The 19701-nt window shown below is 51.3% G+C and overlaps 1 protein-coding gene across 1 annotated transcript in view; it reads left to right on the plus strand.

The window, feature by feature from the left end:
• Positions 1 to 596: 596 nt before the first annotated feature.
• The window catches only part of MINDY4 (MINDY lysine 48 deubiquitinase 4), a 92012-nt gene continuing 72907 nt past the window's right edge, over positions 597 to 19701 (plus strand). Inside the window, exons 1-5 of the mRNA XM_081102150.1 lie at positions 597 to 744; positions 5881 to 6000; positions 9318 to 9547; positions 12522 to 12768; positions 14790 to 15199. Of these exons, the coding sequence (XP_080958276.1) occupies positions 682 to 744; positions 5881 to 6000; positions 9318 to 9547; positions 12522 to 12768; positions 14790 to 15199 (1070 nt within the window). The 5' untranslated portion in view covers positions 597 to 681. The remainder of the gene's footprint in view (positions 745 to 5880; positions 6001 to 9317; positions 9548 to 12521; positions 12769 to 14789; positions 15200 to 19701) is intronic.

The following is a 19701-nucleotide window of genomic DNA, read 5'->3' on the forward strand; positions in this document are numbered from 1 at the left end:
ACCATAAAATTATTTTCGTTGCTACTTCATAACTGTAATTTTGCTACTGTTATGAATCGTAATGTAAATACCTGATATGCAGGATGTATTTAGGCAACCCCTGTGAAAGGGTCGTTCGACCCCAAAAGGGGTCGCGACCCACAGGTTGAGAACCACTGCCTTAGGGGGCAAACAGGCCCCAAGTCGGGGAGGGGCTTGTTCTTTCATTTCAGTGCTGAGAAGGCAGAGCCCTGGGCTTCTGTGCCCCTCGCAGGCCAGGCTAGCCAGGTCAGTGGGCCTCAGGTGACCCCAGGAGCCAGCTGTGGTGCTGCCAGTGACCTCTAGGCGCCACGTGGCTGCCGGTTTGCTCCCCCAGGACCAAGGAGGCAGACATCCTCCCATTTCTCGTCTTGGGACATGCAGACTCCGACTGGAGCAGTGACCTGTTCTAGGCCACCCGGACGGACAGGGCGGGGACCCCAGCCGGAGTCCGTGGCCGTCCCCTGCGCTGCCCTGGGCTCCTGTCTGTGGGCGGTGCCTCCCGCTCGCACGGGCGGGTTGGAAGGACGCCCCACCCCCGACGGCTCCAGGAAGGGGCGGAGTTTCCCGGCGCCGCGGACTCGTCGCCACGGCAACGCGGCCTTACTGGCCAACCGACCCGGGCCTGGGGCTGCGCGGCGGGCCTCGTGGGCAGAGCCGGGCATGGACAGCCACTTCGTGGAGGAGGTGGCCGCCTCCCTGGTCCGGGAGTTCCTCAGCAGAAAGGTACGTGGCGTCGCCTGCGCAGATCGGGCCAATCGCTGTCCTTTGGGGCGCACAGGGGCTCCCCTGAAACCTCTGCACCTTCGGGGCGGGAGACCGCCCCCTGCCTGCCGCCTGCTGCCGGCCTCAGAGATACCCGGCAAAGCGACAAAGCACCACTTTCCTGGCCGGAATGGGGGTACTGCACTGCCCAGGACCCCTTTTTGTCACCTCCCGCTCGGACCGCAGCCGCCGGGCCTGGCCGGTCCCCTCCGGGCTGAGGGTGGCCCAGGGGCGATGGCCCAGCGCCGGCCTCCATGGCGAACCCAACCCGAGGCCTCTTTCCCGCCTGGAAAAACTGCGCCCCCAAAAAGGGAGCCCCAGGAGCTCACAAAGTTCCCTCCAGTCCGACCCTGCAGTCACGTGCATCCACAGTTACGTCCTTGCTGTGGTTTGGTTTTCAGTTCTGCTGCCGGTCCCAGGAGAGCTTTTGGAGGGCTGGGCGGTTTGGGGGGGACCTTAGCTCTCCCCCTGCCTTGTCAGTGGGGCTGAGGGCGCCCCGGGAGAGAGGTGGCTGGGGTCATGGCGGATGAGAGCGCAGGGACAACACCCATTACTCCTTCTACACAAAATGACTGAAGGCTGGCCACCTGCCTGGTGTTTTGGGTCCCGGTGGTGTCCTGTTAGGCGGGTCGATGGGCCCTTGTCTGGGATTGAAACACACACACAAACAAAAGAAATAGTGTATATTTATCAGTAAAAAGTATATTTGTACTGATCTCAGAGAGGAAGGGAGAGACAGAAATGTCAGCGATAAGAGAGAATCATTGATGGGCTGCCCCACACTGGGGATGGAGCCTGCAACCCAGGCATGTGCTCTGATGAGAATCGAACCATGACCTCCTGGTTCATAGGTCGTCGCTCAACCACTGAGCCACGCCGCAGGCTGGGCAATAAACAGCGTTTTGAATGGAGGAAAGGGAAGGGCTTTGGAGTCAGAGCAGTTCAAATGTCCGCTACTAGCCAAGAAAAATGATTTTAAATATAATAATATTACCAAAACTGTACTAACATAGTATAATATCACACAAGTTGTAGGAAATATTAAAAATCTGCAAATAACAGGATTACTTCTATTATATTCTAAAATATTTTTTTCCCCTCTGGCTCTATTTTTGTTCATCAGTTTATGTTGTTTAGTATATTCCACAAATGAGTGAGATCATGTGATATTTATTTTTCTCTGACTGGCTCATTTCGCTTAGCATAATGCTCTCTAGCTCCATGCATGCTATTGCAAATGGTAAGAGTTCCTTCTTTTTTACAGCAGTGTAGTATTCCATTGTGTAGATGTACCACAGTTTTTTAATCCACTCATCTGCTGGTGGGCACTTAGGCTGTTTCCAAATCTTAGCTATTGTAAATTGTGCTGCTGTGAACATAGGGGGTGCATATATCCTTTCTGATTGGTGTTTCTGGTTTCTTGGGATATATTCCCAGAAGTGGGATTACTGGGTCAAATGGGAGTTCCATTTTTAATTTTTTTGAGGAAACTCCATACTGTTCTCCACAGTGGCTGCACCAGTCTGCATTCCCACCAGCAGTGCACCAGGGTTCCTTTTTCTCTGCATCCTCTCCAGCACTTGTCGTTTGTTGATTTGTTGATGATAGCCGTTCTGACAGGAGTGAGGTGGTATTTCATTGTCATTCTGATTTGCATCTCTCGGATGATTAGTGACTTTGAGCATGTTTTCATATGTCTCTTGGCCTTCTGTGTGTCCTCTTTCAAAAAGTGTCTATTTAGGTCCTTTGCCCACTGCTCACTGTCTCGATTTTCTTACCTATAAAGGAGGAATAAGAAGACGTTCCCCTGGCAGATTTATAATGAGGATTAATAATAATATATGGGCAGCTCCCAGGCACTGTGTGGTGCACATAGTCGGTATTCAACATTGTCTCCTCCCCATCTCTGAGGTGCACCTGTTTGAAAGTCTTTGCTTTTTAAACATGTATTTTTATAAAAAATTTTTTTTAAAGGCATGTGGCTTCATTGTATGTGCCCTGTTTTTCTGACTAATTGCCTTTCCATTGCCAGGTCCTGGCTGGACATTGGCTACATCAGTGACGGGCCCACGAGGCTCACCACCACTGTCATTTTTACAAAGTCTGGCTAACCCAGTCAATGATTTTCTCTCGTCATTGATGTTTCTTTCTCTTTCTCCTTCTCCCTTCCTCTCTGAAATCACTAAAAATATTTAAAAAGAAATAAAAGTCTGGCTATCAAGCGAAGCTCTCAGAGTTTTCCTCATGCCTTTCCTTTCTCGAGTACCAGCGAATGCCCACGTCCTCACCTGATGTCCCAGGCGCCCTTGACCTCAGCTTACCCTCCCACTCTCATTTCCAGGTTCCTCCACCTGCTCTTCCCCGTTCCCCCCAAGTCCCATTTCCTCCAAGAGGTCTGCTCAGGAAACTCCCGTTGGAATGACTGGCTCATCCTGTCTGGTTTGTTCGCTGATGCTCAAGTTACAGTTCACACTTCTGTCTCTCTCACCTGCCAGATAGGTCCACACAGCCGAGCCTGAACTGGGTGGAACCCGGACAGTCGTCTGGCTCACCTGGCCTCTTGCCATTGCCTTTTTTACTTGGGCACCTAAAGCCCTGAGAGGAGAAAGGAGGTGCCTCCTGCCACAGCAAGTATTGAGAGCTGGGGCTGCAGCCCCGGGGCAGAGACCACGCACTCCCCGCAGGGCTCCGCACAGACAGCACCGGCAGCTGGAGCCACGAGAGTTCCCGTCATGGTTTGAGGTACCTTCTAGGACTAGGTGCTTGCTTGTTTTCTCAAATCCTATAACAGCCCTGAAAGGCAGGTGTAACGACTCCCTTTCCTGCAAGACTACCATGAGAGTAGGAGGCGAAGAAACTTGCCCAGGTGAGCAGGTCAGATCCCGTTACAGTGGTTCTCAACCTTCCTAATGCCGCGACCCTTTAATACAGTTCCTCATGTTGTGGTGACCCCAAACCATAAAATTATTTTTGTTGCTACTTCATAACTGTAATTTTGCTACTGTTATGAATCGTAATGTAAATATCTGATATGCTATATGTGTTTTCCGATGGTCGCGACCCACAGGTTGAGAACCGCTGCGTTAGAATGACATCCCAGCGAAGGTCTCCCAGGCCTACTAGGCTGTCTGTGACCTGGCTCCCCGCTTCCCCTGGGACCTCATTCCCCAACCCAGCTACTACTCACCAAGTGTGACCTCTCAGGGGGAGTCATGACAGTGTCCTGGCGATGTCAGGATCCATTGTGGTGACTCTGGGTGGCCCCAGCCTCCCAGGTCCGTGGCCCCTCTCTTGTAGGGACAGCCCCACCCTACCTCGGCCACTCTTTCCTGTGGCCCTGCCCTCGGTTTGTCATTACCAGCACTGTACACCCTTTCATAATCTCAGTTCCAAGTACCCCACCATTCTCATATCCAGTCCTCCTCCCCCCGGTAGTCTGACATAAACTGTTCTTCACGCTCACATCTCCATCCCCGTTCCTACCACCTTTTACAGGCCCTCACCTGACCGAATGTGAGCTCCGCGAGGGCCAGGACTCGGCCTGTTCTCTCTGCCTCCAGCAGCTGACCTGGTGGACGAGTGGTCCATTCCCTTTGTTTCATAGACGGGAAACCGAAAGATAGGAGTGAGCACTGGATGAGGCTCAATGAGTAGCTGACTCCCTAAAACTGTGTTCGTCATCTTTGTCTCCACTCTCCCTGTTCTGTCTCCACATTAGCAGCAGCCACACTGCAAACGCATCCCTGGTTTCTGGCCAGCTTCCTCGTCAGAATGTCAGCTCTGTGGGCGGTGGGGAACATTGTTTTTTTCCTCCTGTATTTCCTGCATCGAGAGCAGCCTGGCACATAGGTGCATGACAAATGTTTGCTGAGTGAGCGAAGGTTAAGTGGGCCGGAGGGCCGAGGACTGGCGGCTCCCGAGGGTGTTCTCATCCATCACCCGGTGGTTTTCAAATGCCGGAGTGCAGGAAGTCCTGGAGCTGGGGACGTGCCGAGACTTGCTGATGCGATCCCTGGACCAGCTGCTGCCCAGCAGAGGAGGACCCTCCCGGCAGAGGAGGACCCTCCCGGCAGAGGAGGACCCTCCCGGCAGAGGAGGACCCTCCCGGCAGAGGTCTCCTCATCACCTCGATGCGGCGAAGCCATGTGAAGCCCAGAGGAGAGGCTGGAGCCTGCTCTCGGGCCTCCCTAACGCCCCAGCATGGCCCTACCTTTGCCAGCACACGCACCCTTTCTTTCTGTCCCCCTGCCTAAGGCTTCCTTCTTGTTCTCTTTGGTTCAAGGATGTGTTCTGACCTCTTGTTTCACGTGTTCTTCTTGCCTCAGTTCATGGCCACAGCTTGTCTTGTGTTCCCAGCAGTGAGAGCCTCTGCAGAATTCTGAACATGGAGGCGAGGGGAGGGGCAGAGGGCTCCCCCTGTGCCAGGCCGAGCTGTTTGTGAGGCATCGTCGCCTCGGCCTTCACTGTTTGAGGATCAGCATGGCCTGGCGGGCGAGGGGGGCAGCCAAGGTGCTGTGGTTGTTTCTTAGCTGGGCCTTCTGGGAGTTCAAGTCCGGGTGATGGAACGTGGCTGGGCCTGGGTCCCAGCATTGCTGCTCTCAGCCCTGCTAGGTGACTCCACTGTGCTACTTGGGGCGATTCCACCCTGGCTCCAATATCTGAGAGGAGAAGGGAATGAATATTGGCCTTTTGTTTGTTTTTCCTTTTGTTTGCTTTTAAAGCTTCATATTCTGTGGCCCCCAAACTAGGGCCGAACCCTGGGCTCCTGAGCCAGCCTCCGGGGAGTCAGTCAGCTGACTTTCCCTTTCCTTTTCTGTAAAATGGTCCAACAACGCCCGCCTCACTTTGCTCAGCCCACAGGGTCGGGAGCGTTGTAAGATTCAGAATAGCAACGTGAAGAGAGGTCAAGTGTAAAGGTCATGTGAAAATACATTCTTCAGTCAGGTTTTGGTCTTTGCAGTGTCCTTGTGAGGAAGGCAGGATACGCATGGTCATAATAAACACCAGCAGTCCGCTGTTGATACTGCGCGCCAGAGAACAGAGGGTTTTGATTTAACGTGGTAACTGAGGCTTCCGATTCCCGACTCCTCCCCGCAGGGCCTGAAGAAGACGTGCGTGACCATGGACCAGGAGCGCCCACGCTCCGCTCTCAGCATAAACAGCAGGAACAACCTCCGCAAGGTTTTGCATCTTGAATTTCTCTACAAGGAGAACAAGGTACGTGCTTGTAACGTGTGGCGTGACGTTCTGGAACTGAGTTTGGCAATGTCAAAGCAGGCAGGGGCCCTGCCAGGCCGGCAGAGGTGGGCAGCAGGAGGCGGGCACACCTGCGGTCAGGGAGAAACAGACCCAACCGAATGCTGCCGAGTCCCAACTGTGAGTCAGTTCCAGCCCCAGCCAGGCCCGGGCTGCCCCAGGGGGTACTGCACATGCCCAGCCAGGAGGCTCCTTTTGAACCCGAATCTGTAACAGTTATTCCCTGTGCTCCCCCCCCCCGCCCCCCGCCCCCCAGGTTATTTTTAGTCAGACTTTACTCAAGAACATAGTATTCAGTTTTACTAAAATTTTCCATTCCCTGCCTGCCTAAGGGTCTCCTTCTTCAGTTCTGAGTAATACCTTGCTCTTTAATTCAGGCAAAGGGAGGCTTGGGTTCAGCCCCCAGGGGCATTGGAGTTGAGAATGGGTGGGGGTGGGTGGGACTTCCCCAAATCCCTGGCCCCCCCACCCCCTTACCAGCTCTCCTGGCACCTGTCCTTGCTGTGCTTGCCAAGGTTATGTGAGAGTGTGTGTGGCTGTTCAGTTAGTATCTGCCTCCCCTACCACCCTGAGCAGCAGGAGGCCAGAGATGGCATCCATTTTGTTCGCTGTTGTATCCCCATACTTACCATGCTGCCCGATGACGTAGTAAGTAGTCAGTATGCATCTCTGGGTTATATGACTGCCTGACTGAATAAATGAATGGATGGATGGATGGATGGATGGATGAATGAATGAAGCTGCCATTCTGACTTAATTGCTCTTTCTGTTATGAAGACAGAATCTTCTAACTGGATTGAAGAATGGTCTCTCCTGCAGATGTTGCCTGGGGGTAGGGCACAGTATCACATTTGGAAAGAACCTAATGACCGTGTAGGTTAGCATTTATCGCAGTTTTAAAAAGGCTGTACAATGACATCACCTGCAGAGGTTTCATGGAAAACAAAGGATGGAGCAGTCCTGTTTGAAAGAAATGGAAAGATCCTGCCCTCCTGGCCTCCTTGGCAGCCCTTCAGGGACGAGCTAAGCAGCTTTTAAACCACCGATGGGACAGGAGACGGGAGCCAGAGAAAAGCGGCTTGTCCAGGTCTCAGCATTTCCCCAGTAGGGGCCGGCAAGAACCAGATCCTCCGCTTCCCAGTCCTATCCCAGTAATGGCTGTCAAGCTTCCTTTAACTGTAACCCTTTTCTCAAATGAAATCTGAGCAGTTGGGTTGGGATGGGTCGGGGCACCTTCCAGCCCTCCAAGGCTGTTTCTGAGACCCCCAGGGGAACCTCAGAACCACCCTCGTGCACATACATCGCAGCCCAGGGAGGAACTGGGCCGGGTTTCCCTCCATAAAGTGAAGGAAATCCAAGCAAACCTATAAACCGCCAGAGATGGGTAGCAGGAGGTAGGCCACCCACAGGACCGCTCAGGCAGCCAAAGGAGGAGGAAGGGCAGTGGCAGCCAGGAAGTCCTGGCAGAGGCTCAGGAAGGACAGCGAATAGATGCCTCTCGTCCCCAGGCCCTGGGGTGACTCTCGGGCCCCTCCATGTCCTGCATGCAGTCAGCTAAAGTTCTGCAGAAAGAAGATTAGTGACCCAGATCTCCAGACCCCTCATTGGCTGCATAAGGCAGAGAGTGGACTGTACATTTTAGAAAGGTTTTTCCACAGAGAGTGAGACAATTAACCAGAAAATTCAATGAACCGTCGGGGCAGTGGGGTTTTTCATGTAAATGCCTCTCTACCCAGTTTTCTAGACATCTTTGCCACTTGAGTTATTTTTATCTCTTTACTATACTATAGTCTCCCTAAGGTAACTGTTGTTTAAAGGTATTTGAGATCTTTTCATTAGATCTTGATACGTACCCTGATTCTATGATTTATATAGTGGTCATTAGCTATTAAACAATTAATTGGAGCTTAAAATGCTTATTAATTATCTGTTGCATAATGACATTGACATTCACACAAAGCCAGCATGATTCCAGGGAAGCCCTGCAATTTAATGTTAATCCCAGGAGCTTGTCTGTTCCTATTAAATATATGATAGATAAAAATGCCTGTGTAGAATTGAAGCGTTGAGAGATGGTATCTAGATTCATATAATGGCTGTGTTTCTTATGAGCAAAGTGATATGAAAAGCCATAAAGTATAATTCAGGTAATCAGGGCCCTAAATCTCCTGTATTGAAAGAAAAAACTAGGAGGCTGAAATAAACTAAAATATATATCTTCCTTCTGACTCGCTTCCTTGTAAGTTTTATTTAGATTTAGATAAATATATCTTTGGGGTCTCATAATAAAAAGAAAATCCATCTCTGATTTTGACTGCCTGATCACCCTGTGGAATTTGGCCCCAGCCCATCTGGCTGTGGGTCTTGGTCCCAGAGTTCTGCGTAGATCAGGGGAGTAAGAAGGGGCGGGGACTGGATGTGCCCAAGGGTTCCCTCTGTGCCAGGCTCTCCATCAGGGGCTTTACTGCTCTGATTGCAAAATGCCCCACCGAGCGCCCCACGTCTGGCTGTACTTCCCAAGGGCTTGGTTTCCCAGCAAGTGGCGTGGGGACTGACACAGTTACCTGGCCTGGTCCCTGAGGCCAGCCTGCGGATCACTGCTTGGATAGCTGTCTGTCCACATTACGTAGGGGAATTTGAAAAGACATCAGGGCTCCAATCTTTGCGATTTAAGACTCAGTGGGGCCTAGGAATATGTATTTTTAAAATATGTCCTAAGGTAATATTTGGTACGGTCAAGGTTAGGGAATACTGATTTTATTTATTTCCACAACCAACTACTGAAGAGTTTCATTGATCTTTTTCCTATTTTAAGGTTGGAGTGTAAACCGACTCAATCCTGAGGGCCTCTCTATGCTCTTGGCAGTAACCTGCTGCGTTCTCCAGTGCCCAGTGTCAGATGCAGGGGATATGAACTAAGAGCATATCCAGATCCTAAATGTTTACAAACTTTGGAGTTAGCAATCCCTAAAGGCTTAATTTTTTAAATGAAAGGGTATATATTTTATAAAGTTATCCTTAGGAGAAAAAGACAAGATGAAATTTAAATCGAAATTCAATTGCCTGTCTTATGCAATGGAGGCTAGCTCTTTTAGGATAGAGATTTTTGTCTTCATCTGTCATAATCTATTCCATCACATATAATAATAGGCAGTTGGGAAAGATTGCACGACTGAGAAGTTGACAAATTTATGTGAAAGAATTAGAATAGCCATCTTTGCTACCATTCTCCTGAAGCTGTACATGCAATTATTGATATATTTTTCTTCCACTGATAGGCAAAGGAAAATCCTCTGAAAACAAGCCTTGAACTCATTACCAGATACTTTCTGGATCACTTTGAAAATACTGCCAACAGCTTCACTCAAGAAACACCAATGCCTGCACTTCCAAAGAAAAGTAACAAATTGCCGTTGAGATGCCCAGAGGCCACCCTGGTAAATATATATGACCTTGCAGATGAAGACACAGCGTGGAGAACATCACTATCAGACACAAGCAAAGCCAGGTACCTGCTCTGTTTACACTGCGGGTGACTTCCTGGGGCTGCTGTAACCAACTTCTCCAAACTCAGCGGCTGGAACAGTTCTCCAGAGAAACAGAACCAGTGGGAACCCAGAGGGTGTGTGTGTGGTGTGTGTGTGGTGTGTGTGTGTGTGTGTGTGTGTGTGTGTGGGGCGTGTGTGTGTGTGTGTGTGTGTGTGTAAAGAGATTTATTTTTAGCTCGTGATTGTGGGGGTGGGCAAGTCTGAAGTCTGTAGGGCATGTTGGCAACTCAGGCAGGATTTCTGTGTTACAGTCTCAAGGCAGAATTACTTCTTCTCTGGGAATCTCAGTTTTTGCTCTTAAGGTTTTCAAAGGATTGAGTGAAGCCCACCCATATTACCCAGGCAGTCTCCTTTGCTTTACATCAACTGATTGTAGATGTTAATCACATCTAAAAAATACCTTCATGGAAATACGTAGGCTAGTATTTGACCAAACAACCGGGCACCTCAGCCTGGCTAATTGACATAAAATTTGACATATAAAAATATCATGTGGTCTCTTCAATCGACACAAATGGTTATCTTGCAGTCCTGGAGGTCAGAAGTCCAGAATTGGTCTCCCTGGTTAATGGCACGATGTCGGGCTTGTTCCTTCTAGAGTCTCAGGGGGAGAATCTGCTTCCTCTCCCCTTTCAGCTTCACGTGGCCCCCTGCAGTCCTTGGCTTGTACCACTTCCTCTGTCTTTTGGGTAGATCACTCCAACCCCTGTCTGTCACCATACCTCCCGCTGCTGACTCTGACCCTCCTGTCTCCCTCTACTGACGACCCTTGTGATTGTACTGGGTGCACCCAGGTAACCGAGGCTAATCTCCCCACCTTGAGATCGTTAACGTAACCACGCCTTCTCCATAAGGTAATATATCCACAGACTCCGGGGTCAGGACCTCTCTGGGGGGGTGTGTGCCGTCCACACGCTGTGCTGTTAAAATTCCTGTCACGGAGCATTGGTGCTTTCCTCCGGAGGCCGTGGGAATGACCACTTTGTGATGGAGCATGTGTATGATTTAAAAGTTCAAATTCAGGATTCAGAAGGCTTTTGTTAACAACTTCTTAAAATACAACTAAACACTGGAGATATGGGAAAATCTGAAAAATAAGGCCTTTAGGAACTCTTAGGAAGAAAATGAACTGGCATTCTTTTAAAATTTATTTTATAATCCTCATCCGAGGATATGTTTTTGTTGATTTTAGAGAGAGGAAAGGAGGGAGGAAGGGAAGGGGTGGGGAGAGGGAGAGGGAGGGAGAGAGACAGGGAAAGAGAGAGAGAAAGAGAAACATGGATGTGAGAGAAACATTGATCAGTTTCCTCCGGTACTTGCCCAACTGGGGATTGAACCTGCAACCTTTTTGGAGCCCGGGACAATACTCTAACCAACTCAGCCACCTGGCCAGGGTGAATTGGCATTCTTGATTAAACCTCTGTTATTTGGAGAACTACCCTGTTATGTTGTAGCCTTAACACTCTGGTGTAGTCTCTGAGGGTGAGTCCCACTTCCTGGAATGGGTGTCTTCTTCCAGGGCTTTCCACAGGGGAGCCAAAGCGGAGGGTGTGGGTGTCCAGCTGCCAAAAGGTGAGGACCATTAAACAATTACCGCAAGGCTCAGAGCTGAAGGTTAACGAGGGTGGAGTGAAGCAGGTTCCTCCTCCACAGACACTCCCGGCCTGGCTGGCCAAGGAAATACTTCTGAAATGATGAAATACCGCAGTGCAATAGTTGAAGCTGTTCCATCCGTTGCCCAAGCTCACACCTGGGTGCTGTCCTCAGCTCCGCTTTGCCTGTGAGTCTGCATCTTTGAGTCTCACCGAGGTAAACGCTTTCCTGCTTTCTCTGCAAGACCGGGCTCTCCTCTGGTCCCCAGGACTCTAGTGATCTCCTCGAATCCCCCCACCCGAGAGAGCTTCCCACCCGAGACAGAGCTTCCCTGCCTCTCCGCTGCCAAAAGGCCTGCACACGTTTCCTGTAGCTTTAGGATAAAATCCAAACTCCTCGGGATAACTTGCAAAACGCTTTCTGTGGTCAGGACCCACGGCTCACCTGGGCAGCTGCTGCTTTTGCAGCCCTCCAGCTGTACCCTCTCTTGGTTACCGGTCAGTCTCCCAGCCTGCCTTTCTTTCAGGCTCAGCTGCTGCCTTTTCCAGAGGCCCTTCTGGGTCTCCCTAGGCTGGTTCCAAATCCTTCCTCTGCTTGACATGCCCCCATCAGAACACATGTGACCACCCCTCATGCGGACCCACTTGGTAAGCAGCTTGGCACGGCAGGTGCCGGTGCCCCTCTATGGCAGTCCCTGGGAGAAAACCGCACAGCCTGTGTCAGGTGCTGGCGCTGAGGAATCACAGGCCGGATTCCTCTTTACCTGGTCTATCTCCTTCCCATTCCCGTTCTTTCTCACTCCTCGCTGCTCTCACTTTCTCACCCTCTTGTTTTCTCCTGTTCTCTTTCTCTCTCTCGCCTACCCCTTTTCTCTTTCAGCCAAGCTATCCAGAAAATGAAGCCGTTGGCATGCCTAACCTTATTGAACCTTAGCTGCCTGTTGGGGAGGCCAGGTTTGCCACAGCCTCTGTCCACCACTCCATGGCGTGCAGTAACACAGCTCCCCATGTCCCACGACTGTATGCAGGGCTGCAGTTTTCCTTCATGGATCTGGAATAAGGATGCTCGTGATAGTAGAGGGTATACATAGTCGAGGAATCCTATCGTTGATCGTCAACTCTGATTTTGTTTCTTGTTCCCTGGTCTCATTTCGTAGGCCAGACTTGCCCTGATATGAAATTATTTCTATTTCTTACCTTTACCAATGACGCACTGGCTGGCTGGGAATCACTGTAGATTGTGAAGGGCTTGCTGTGAGTGCCTGTTGAATGTGGATTTTGTTTTTGTGGTTAGTGTTCCTTTTGGGGAGTCTGTTTTAATGGAAATATTCCTTTTTTGCAGACACGACCATCTTGATGGGGATATACTTGGCAATTTTGTATCATCCAAAAGGCCCCCCCACAAAAGTAAGCCGGTGCCGACTGTCCCGGCCGAGAGCCCCGCTGTGGCCCCTGTGTGGGAGAAGAAAGACAGGCTCCAGCCGTCAGAGCCTGCCTTGGACACAAAGAGCGTGGGAGAGAAGTTCAGGACCAAGTCTGGCCTGATTGCCCGAGGCCTGATGGCCGGGCCCACCGCCAGCTGCTCACAGGTGGTTGCTCCGTCCTGTTTTGTGAGAGTGGAAAGTGTGAGCCTGCCTGGGTGTATGTGGGGAACCCCACAAGGCAGCCCAAGAAAAGGGAATGGAAGCACACCTCCGCTGTGTTCTCCCCGGCAACTTGCTCACATTATTGCCAGCGGCGGGGAACACCGGGGGTGCCCTGCCTGGTTCCTCTAAGGACCAGCAGCGCTTACATCACCACTGCCACGTCAGCACCGTGGACACAGCGAGTCGTTCGTATTATTATTATGAAAACGGTTAGGGTGTGGCGACCCCCACGGGTGGCGGGCCTCGCTTAGAACTGGCGGAGCGTTGAACACCAGGGTCCTGCTGTTCATGGCGGTCTAATCCTCTAGTCTGTGCCATTGAGACCCCCTCCTGGCAGGGATGAGGGTGACAACGGTCTAATCCTCTAGTCTGTGCCATTGAGACCCCCTCCTGGCAGGGATGAGGGTGACAATGGTCTAATCCTCTAGTCTGTGCCATTGAGACCCCCTCCTGGCAGGGATGAGGGTGACAATGGTCTAATCCTCTAGTCTGTGCCATTGAGACCCCCTCCTGGCAGGGATGAGGGTGACGACGGATCTGCTTTACCACCCAGAGGTTGCCCTGAACTTGTCCTTTCAGTAGCCGTTCTGTGTGCTTTTGCCCTGGGGTATCTGAGTCCTGTGGAGGATGGGTTGTTGTAGAATCTCCTCAGGTTTTCTGGAAGGTATTTTGTGTGCCATTGAGGTCCTGGGCCATACTTCTGGGTTGCCCAAGAGAAAAGAGCAAGACTTGCTAGTGTTTCATCTGTTTTCACAGTTACCAGTCAGCTCTGCACTGACGAAGGATGAGTAAGAGGCTGAGTTCCCTCCCTTGGCCAGAGTTTGGGTCTCGGTGGGAATGGTGACTCACGTTTTCCATGGCCTGTGGCAGGGGATGCCCTGGTGGTGTTTGGAGGAGGTCTCTAGTAATTTCCGCTAGGCGAAAACGCGACAGAATTAGCTCCTCTTATTCCAGCACGGCCTTTCCCGTTTGGCTCAGGATCATTTTTGGAAATGCTAAGAGGGCCACGAAAAGCCCGGCAGGTATATTTTGGTCCCCTAGGTTGGTAACGTGACTTAACATTTCGTCAGTTAATCATGGACAGTAAGAAAGGACATACCAGGTGACTCCTTTGGAATTCCTTCATTTCAAAAATGATGGAAATCGGAGCCTGCCAGGTCTAGGGCACTGAGCGGGAGCTCTGTGGACACCAGAGGTGAAGGAAGAGTGGCCTCTGCCTCCTGGTCTCCTGGCAGGAGGGGTAAGGCCAGCAGTGAAGCCGCACACGGGAGCTGGTGTTTGCGAACCTCTGTGCCGGGGCTGCCTCTGTGCTGGTGCCTTCTGCAGGGCTCTCCTTCAGCCCTCACACCATCCGGGGGACACAGGCACTCCAGGTCCCCAGTCCCTCCTCCACAGCCTTGGGCCAGGTGTGTTCTGAAACTCAGAACTCGTTTTCCAGAAGAGAAACGCAGTGCATGAACCACATACTGTAACGCCTGCAGGTATGTGGTAGGCGGTGTTTGCAGAACACAAACATTAACGTGTCTGCCACTCAACTCTTAAAAAAAGACTAAGCAACCTCAAAGCAGTTAAAAAGAATTTGATTCCACAAGAAATTTTTGTTTGGGGATTTAGAAATCACAGGCAGTGATTATGGACAGGTTGCCTTACAGGGGAGGGAAGTGAGGGGCAGAGAAGTTCAGTGGCTTGCCTCGGGGGACACAGCTGGTGGGCAGTGATACAGGAGCTAGAACCAGGCCTGACCCTGGAGTTATGAGTTTACCTTCTGAACCTGCTCCCTCGGCCCTCTCGGGGTTCACGCAGGTGGGGTGCAGTGAACGCATTACGGAAGCGAGGCCTTTGGGACTTGGGGATGGAATGGGCTTTCCTGGGGGAGGGAACATCAACGGCAAACGCTTGAAGTGTGTTCAGTACCTCCCACTTCTCTTGCAGGGATCCTCACTGTTTGTCCTTATCCCTTTCAGGACTCCCTCCGCAAGCGCTCCCCGCGGCGGCCCCTGGCCCTGAGCAGCGTGGCCCAGCCCCAGGAGGAGGAGGAGGGCCGGAGAGCCCCCGAGCTGCCCACCCGCACCCTGGCCTGCCCTGCCCCACAGGAGGGCCTGGCTCCCAGCGCCTGCCCCACCTCCAGGAGCCCCCTGGGCCAGCTCAGTGAGCCCCTTGCAGAGAAGCACAGGCCCCCAGCTGGCACCCCTTCCCACTTGCCCAGCCCAGGGCTGCTCCAGGGCAGCGGCCGGTGGAGAGGACTTTCTGAGGACAGCCTAGCCGCCGACGGGACGCCCTTGAAGTTCTCCTTGCCGGGAGGGAGTGCCAGGGCGACCCAGGAGAGGCTGGAAAGAGCATTTAAGAGGCAGGGCAACCAGTGCCTGCCCCTCAGGTGAGCTTGCTGTGCCCGGTGATGCCACCTCCTAGAGAACCGTCGGGCCCCCTGGCTCCTTGGGCTCGCCAGGTGCGGCTGTGAAGGAGGGAAGGTGACTGTGGCCACCCTGTGGGAGACAGCAGCCCAGAGAGCACACACAGGACCCCTGGGGGCGGCAGCTTTGGCCTCTCGTACTTCCCACGGCCACGAAGGTTTCAGCAGACGATCCCACACACCTGACAACATGCTCAGGCTGGGGTGGCACAGATGCTCCCTGTGGGCGGCTGAGGAAGGGGTATGATCAGCTCCCACAGGGCTCCCGTGGGGCCATTTTTAAACCCCATTCTTGCCTGGCTGGTGTGTCTCAGTGGTTGAGCATCAATCTATGAACCAGGAGGTCACAGTTGGGTTCCCAGTCAGGGCACATGCCCGGGTTGCGGCCTCAATCTCCAGTGGTAGGCATGCAGGAGGCAGCCGATCAATGATTCTCATCATTAATGTTTTTATCTTTCCCTCTCCCTTCCTCTCTGAAATAATATATATATATATATAAATCCCCGTTTTTATTCTTGCACAGCAGACCTGGGTGATCCCTACAGTGGTTGATTTTGAATGTTAAACCATCCTACATTCCTGGTATAAACCCACTTGGCTATAATATATGATCTTTTTATGTGTCGTTGGGTTCAATTTATTAATATTTTGTGTAGGGTTTTGTGAAGGAGAATTTGGTTAATTTCCTTTCTGGCAATTCCTTCGTCAGAGTCTGGTGTTTAGGATAAGCTGGAAATCATCCCTCTTTTTCCCATTCTCTTAAAGAGAGAGTGGTTATTTCTTCCTTAAATATTTAGGAGAATTTACTAGCCTTCTGAGCATCGAGTTTAAATTATGGATTTAATTGAAAAAAACAGTAAATTCAGATTGTCTTATTTTTTCATGTATCAGTTTTGCAACTTGTATTTTTTCCAAGGAGTTTTACCACTTATTTTAAATGTATTGGCATAAAACTGTGTGAATATAATGTCCTCTTATAATCACTTAAAGTCTGTACGGGCTGAATCCCTGATACTGGTAATTTGGGTTTTCCCTATTTTTTGACCCATCTTACTAGGGGCTTATCAATTGTGTACTGTTTCAAAGAGTTAACTTTTGGTTTTGTATATTTGTTTTCTGTTTCATTGATTTCCACTCTTAACTGTTATTATTTCTTTCTTTCTACTTTCTTGGAGTTTAACTTGCCATTATTTCCTATTTTATTGATATGGATCTTAAATCATTGATTTTCAGCTTCTTTGGTACTATCTTTTAAGGGTACAAATTTCCTTCTAAGCAATTCTTTGTCTGTATCCTGTGTGTTGATAGGTTACATGTTAATACAATTCAGTTAAAATATTTTCTAATTTCCATTGTGATTTCTTCTTTGGACCCATGGGTTATTTGGGCATGTATTGATTAATTCAAAAAATTTTGGGTATTTTTCTGGTTATCTCTTTGGTTGATGGCTGACACTTCCACTTTGGTCATATCTACTCTGTATGATTTCAGTCCTTTGATATTTGTTGAGATTTCTTTATGGTCCATACATATGTAAAGCTTGTCTCTTACGCACAGCATATATTTGGAGTTTTAATCCAGTCCTGTTCTTTAGTAGTGACTCCCTTGGTTTTGGAGAAACATGATTTCAGACCCTGAGTTTCTAGAGTTATGTTTTCAAATAGACCCCGCCAATTCACAGAAATAACCATTTATTCAATTAATTTATTCAACAACTCTTTAGTGAGTGCTGTAGCATGTTATAACGGCTTGTACTTGCTCAGAGAGCTAATTGTTAGCATTTCTTCCTGACTGTGTTCAGTGACATCGGGGTGGTAGCTTGAGATTGGCCATAGTAGGAATGTTTACACTGTGAAAATTGGCAAATGCTGCCAGTCAGCCTTCCCCTTCTTTGAGAATCAGTTGTTCACGTCTACCAGCACCCCATCTGTGATGGCCTACTGTGTGCCAGTCACAGCCCTAGCCCCTGGGGATCTGTGTGAACGGAGCAGACCAAGTCCCTGCCCTCTTGGAGCTTACACTTCTGGTGGGGAGACAGCCCAGAGCAATAGCCACACAAATAAATATATAACATAGCAGAGTGCTACGGGGGAGAATCAATCCAGGAAGAACGAGAGGCGCCTTGGCTTTGGGGCTGCTGTTGTACAAAAAGGTTGTCAGGGAAAACCTTTATGAGAAGGTGACACTTGGGAGGAGACCAGAAGGAAAGTGGAACCAGCCTTTTGATCCCTGGGAGCAAATGCAGAGAGAATAGCCATGCTTCTTCCAGAGGAGTGGATGGGGAGAGGAGTGGGAGGGACGGGGAGAGGCCTGGGGGCTCTGAAATGCCTGCTTTCTACTCTGGGAGATTCTGGAGCTTCTGGAGGCTGAGCAGAGCCATGCCTGGTTCCACTTGTGGTCCTATTTCCATAGGACCCTGGGCTGCTGGGTGGCTGAGGGACTGTAGGCGGCGAGGGTGGAGGCAGGGAGACTGCTCAGGAGGCTGTTGAAGAGTCTAGAGGAGAGCTGATGGTGGCCTGAATCAGGGCGGTGGCAGTGAAGGTGGTGGGACATGGACTGGATTGTATAGAACACACAGACACAGACACACATACACACTCACACAGATACACACAGACACACACAGATACACACAGGCACACGCACACAGATATACGCACAGGCACACACACACACACACAGACACACAGACACACTCACACAGATACACACAGACACGCACAGAGATATACACAGGCACACGCACACAGATATATGCACAGGCACACACACACGCACACAGACACATGCGCGCGGGCCCACCACAGTGAACAGGATTTGCCTGTGGGTTCGAGGTGCTATATTAGAGAACATCAGGAAGCAAGGATGACCCCCGTGTTTTTTGCTGAACAACCACAAGAAGGGGTTTCTGTTCCCTGAAAGTGGAAGACTGTGGGAGAAGCAGGTTAAGGCCATGGTCACTGACCCACAATCCAGATCCCTCTGGGCCATGATACTTCTGTCAGGCAGCAGCGTTTCTTTGTTTGCTGGCCTCCCTGTGGCCCGTGGGTCAGGGGCCATGTGCCTGGGGCCACAGATGTGAGCAGCGAGCTGTCTGTGGTTCTCATTTCAGGCCCCGTTGCTCAGTCGTGACAGGACAAATCTCTTCTGGCCTCTGGGTTGTACTGAAGCTGAGAAGAGGACTATTACTAGAGCCCAAATTAATAGAACTGCTCGCAGCTCTTCTCTGATGACAGTGAAAGCAACTCCCGGGCTGGCCTTGAAGTCGAGCATGCACTTCTCCTGTGATCGCAGGCTGAGTTCCGCCTTGGTCAGATCTCGGCCCTCTCTGGGCCTCCGTGCTCCTGTCCTAAGTGGAGGGGTTGGTGGGTGCTCAATAGGGGCTTCTCCGTCTCTGACACTCCCCACCCTCCATTCTAGATGTGACCTGGGGCGTGTCCAGACCAAACCTCCCCTCTGTGAGCCAAGACCTCTGAGGTTCATCTTCTGTGAAGGATGAGCATGTACCTCGTGCCTTTGGAGTCCCCCCAACTGTGGGCTCTGAGTTCCCATAGGTGTGTAGTGATGACCTAGGGTTCAGGAGCCTGGAGTCGCCCGAGCACGAGGGGCTGTGGCTGGAGGCCTGGTGATCGCCGTGCCCGGCTGCAGGTCTGAGCTGGAGGCGGCTGGCTGCTGCATGGTTAAGCTGCCACCTCAACCCTTTTACCTATTACTTACTGAGTGGATTCTGTCTACGGGCCGGTTCCTGAGAGTGGTGGTTCTTAAACTATGATCCCTGGACCAGCAGCATCTGCATCCCCTGGGAACCTGGGAGAAACACCACCTGTGTGGCCTGAACCGGGACTTTGGGGGGAAGCCCCGCAGGCGTTTAACAAGCCCTGCTGCAGCGGAGGGTTGGGAACCCCGGCCCTGAAGCCAAGCCTGAGACCGAGGGTCGGGTGCCTGTAATCTACGGGGGACCTGCGCTCAGTGAGGGGAGCAGGACAGGCGGGTCTCAGGAAGGACCCACAGGGAGAGAAGGGTGGGAATTGACCCCGAGCTGGTCCCACCTTTAAGCCAGGAGTAAGCTGCTTTTTTTTTTTTTTCTGTCAGTTATTGGCTATGGGTTGTCCATTCTGCGGTGGGGCGGGCAGTGTGGCACTTCCTGGGTGAGTTTGGCGAAGGGCAGTTCTCGGGAGAAGGGTGCTGTGAGCCATTAGCAGCCAACACGGACAGCAGTTGGGATGGGTGTGCCTAGTCAGGGGCATCTGGTCGGGGCATCTGTGTCCTCTGCACTCACCCAGCTCCCAGGGCCATGATATAGAGAGACCAGCTGCGAAGCCTACTTGTGACATCACCCTGGTGCATGGGGTGCCCTAGTGAGGCAGCCACACGTGGAGGTGACAGGCGAGGGGACAGGCCCTCATGCAGCCCCTCCCATCACGACCCCGGAGCCCTCACTGCCATGGCTTCGGGCAGGGCACTGT

The sequence above is a fragment of the Myotis nattereri genome, assembly GCF_964212035.1.
Source record: "Myotis nattereri genome assembly, chromosome: 11".
NCBI lineage: Eukaryota > Metazoa > Chordata > Mammalia > Chiroptera > Vespertilionidae > Myotis > Myotis nattereri.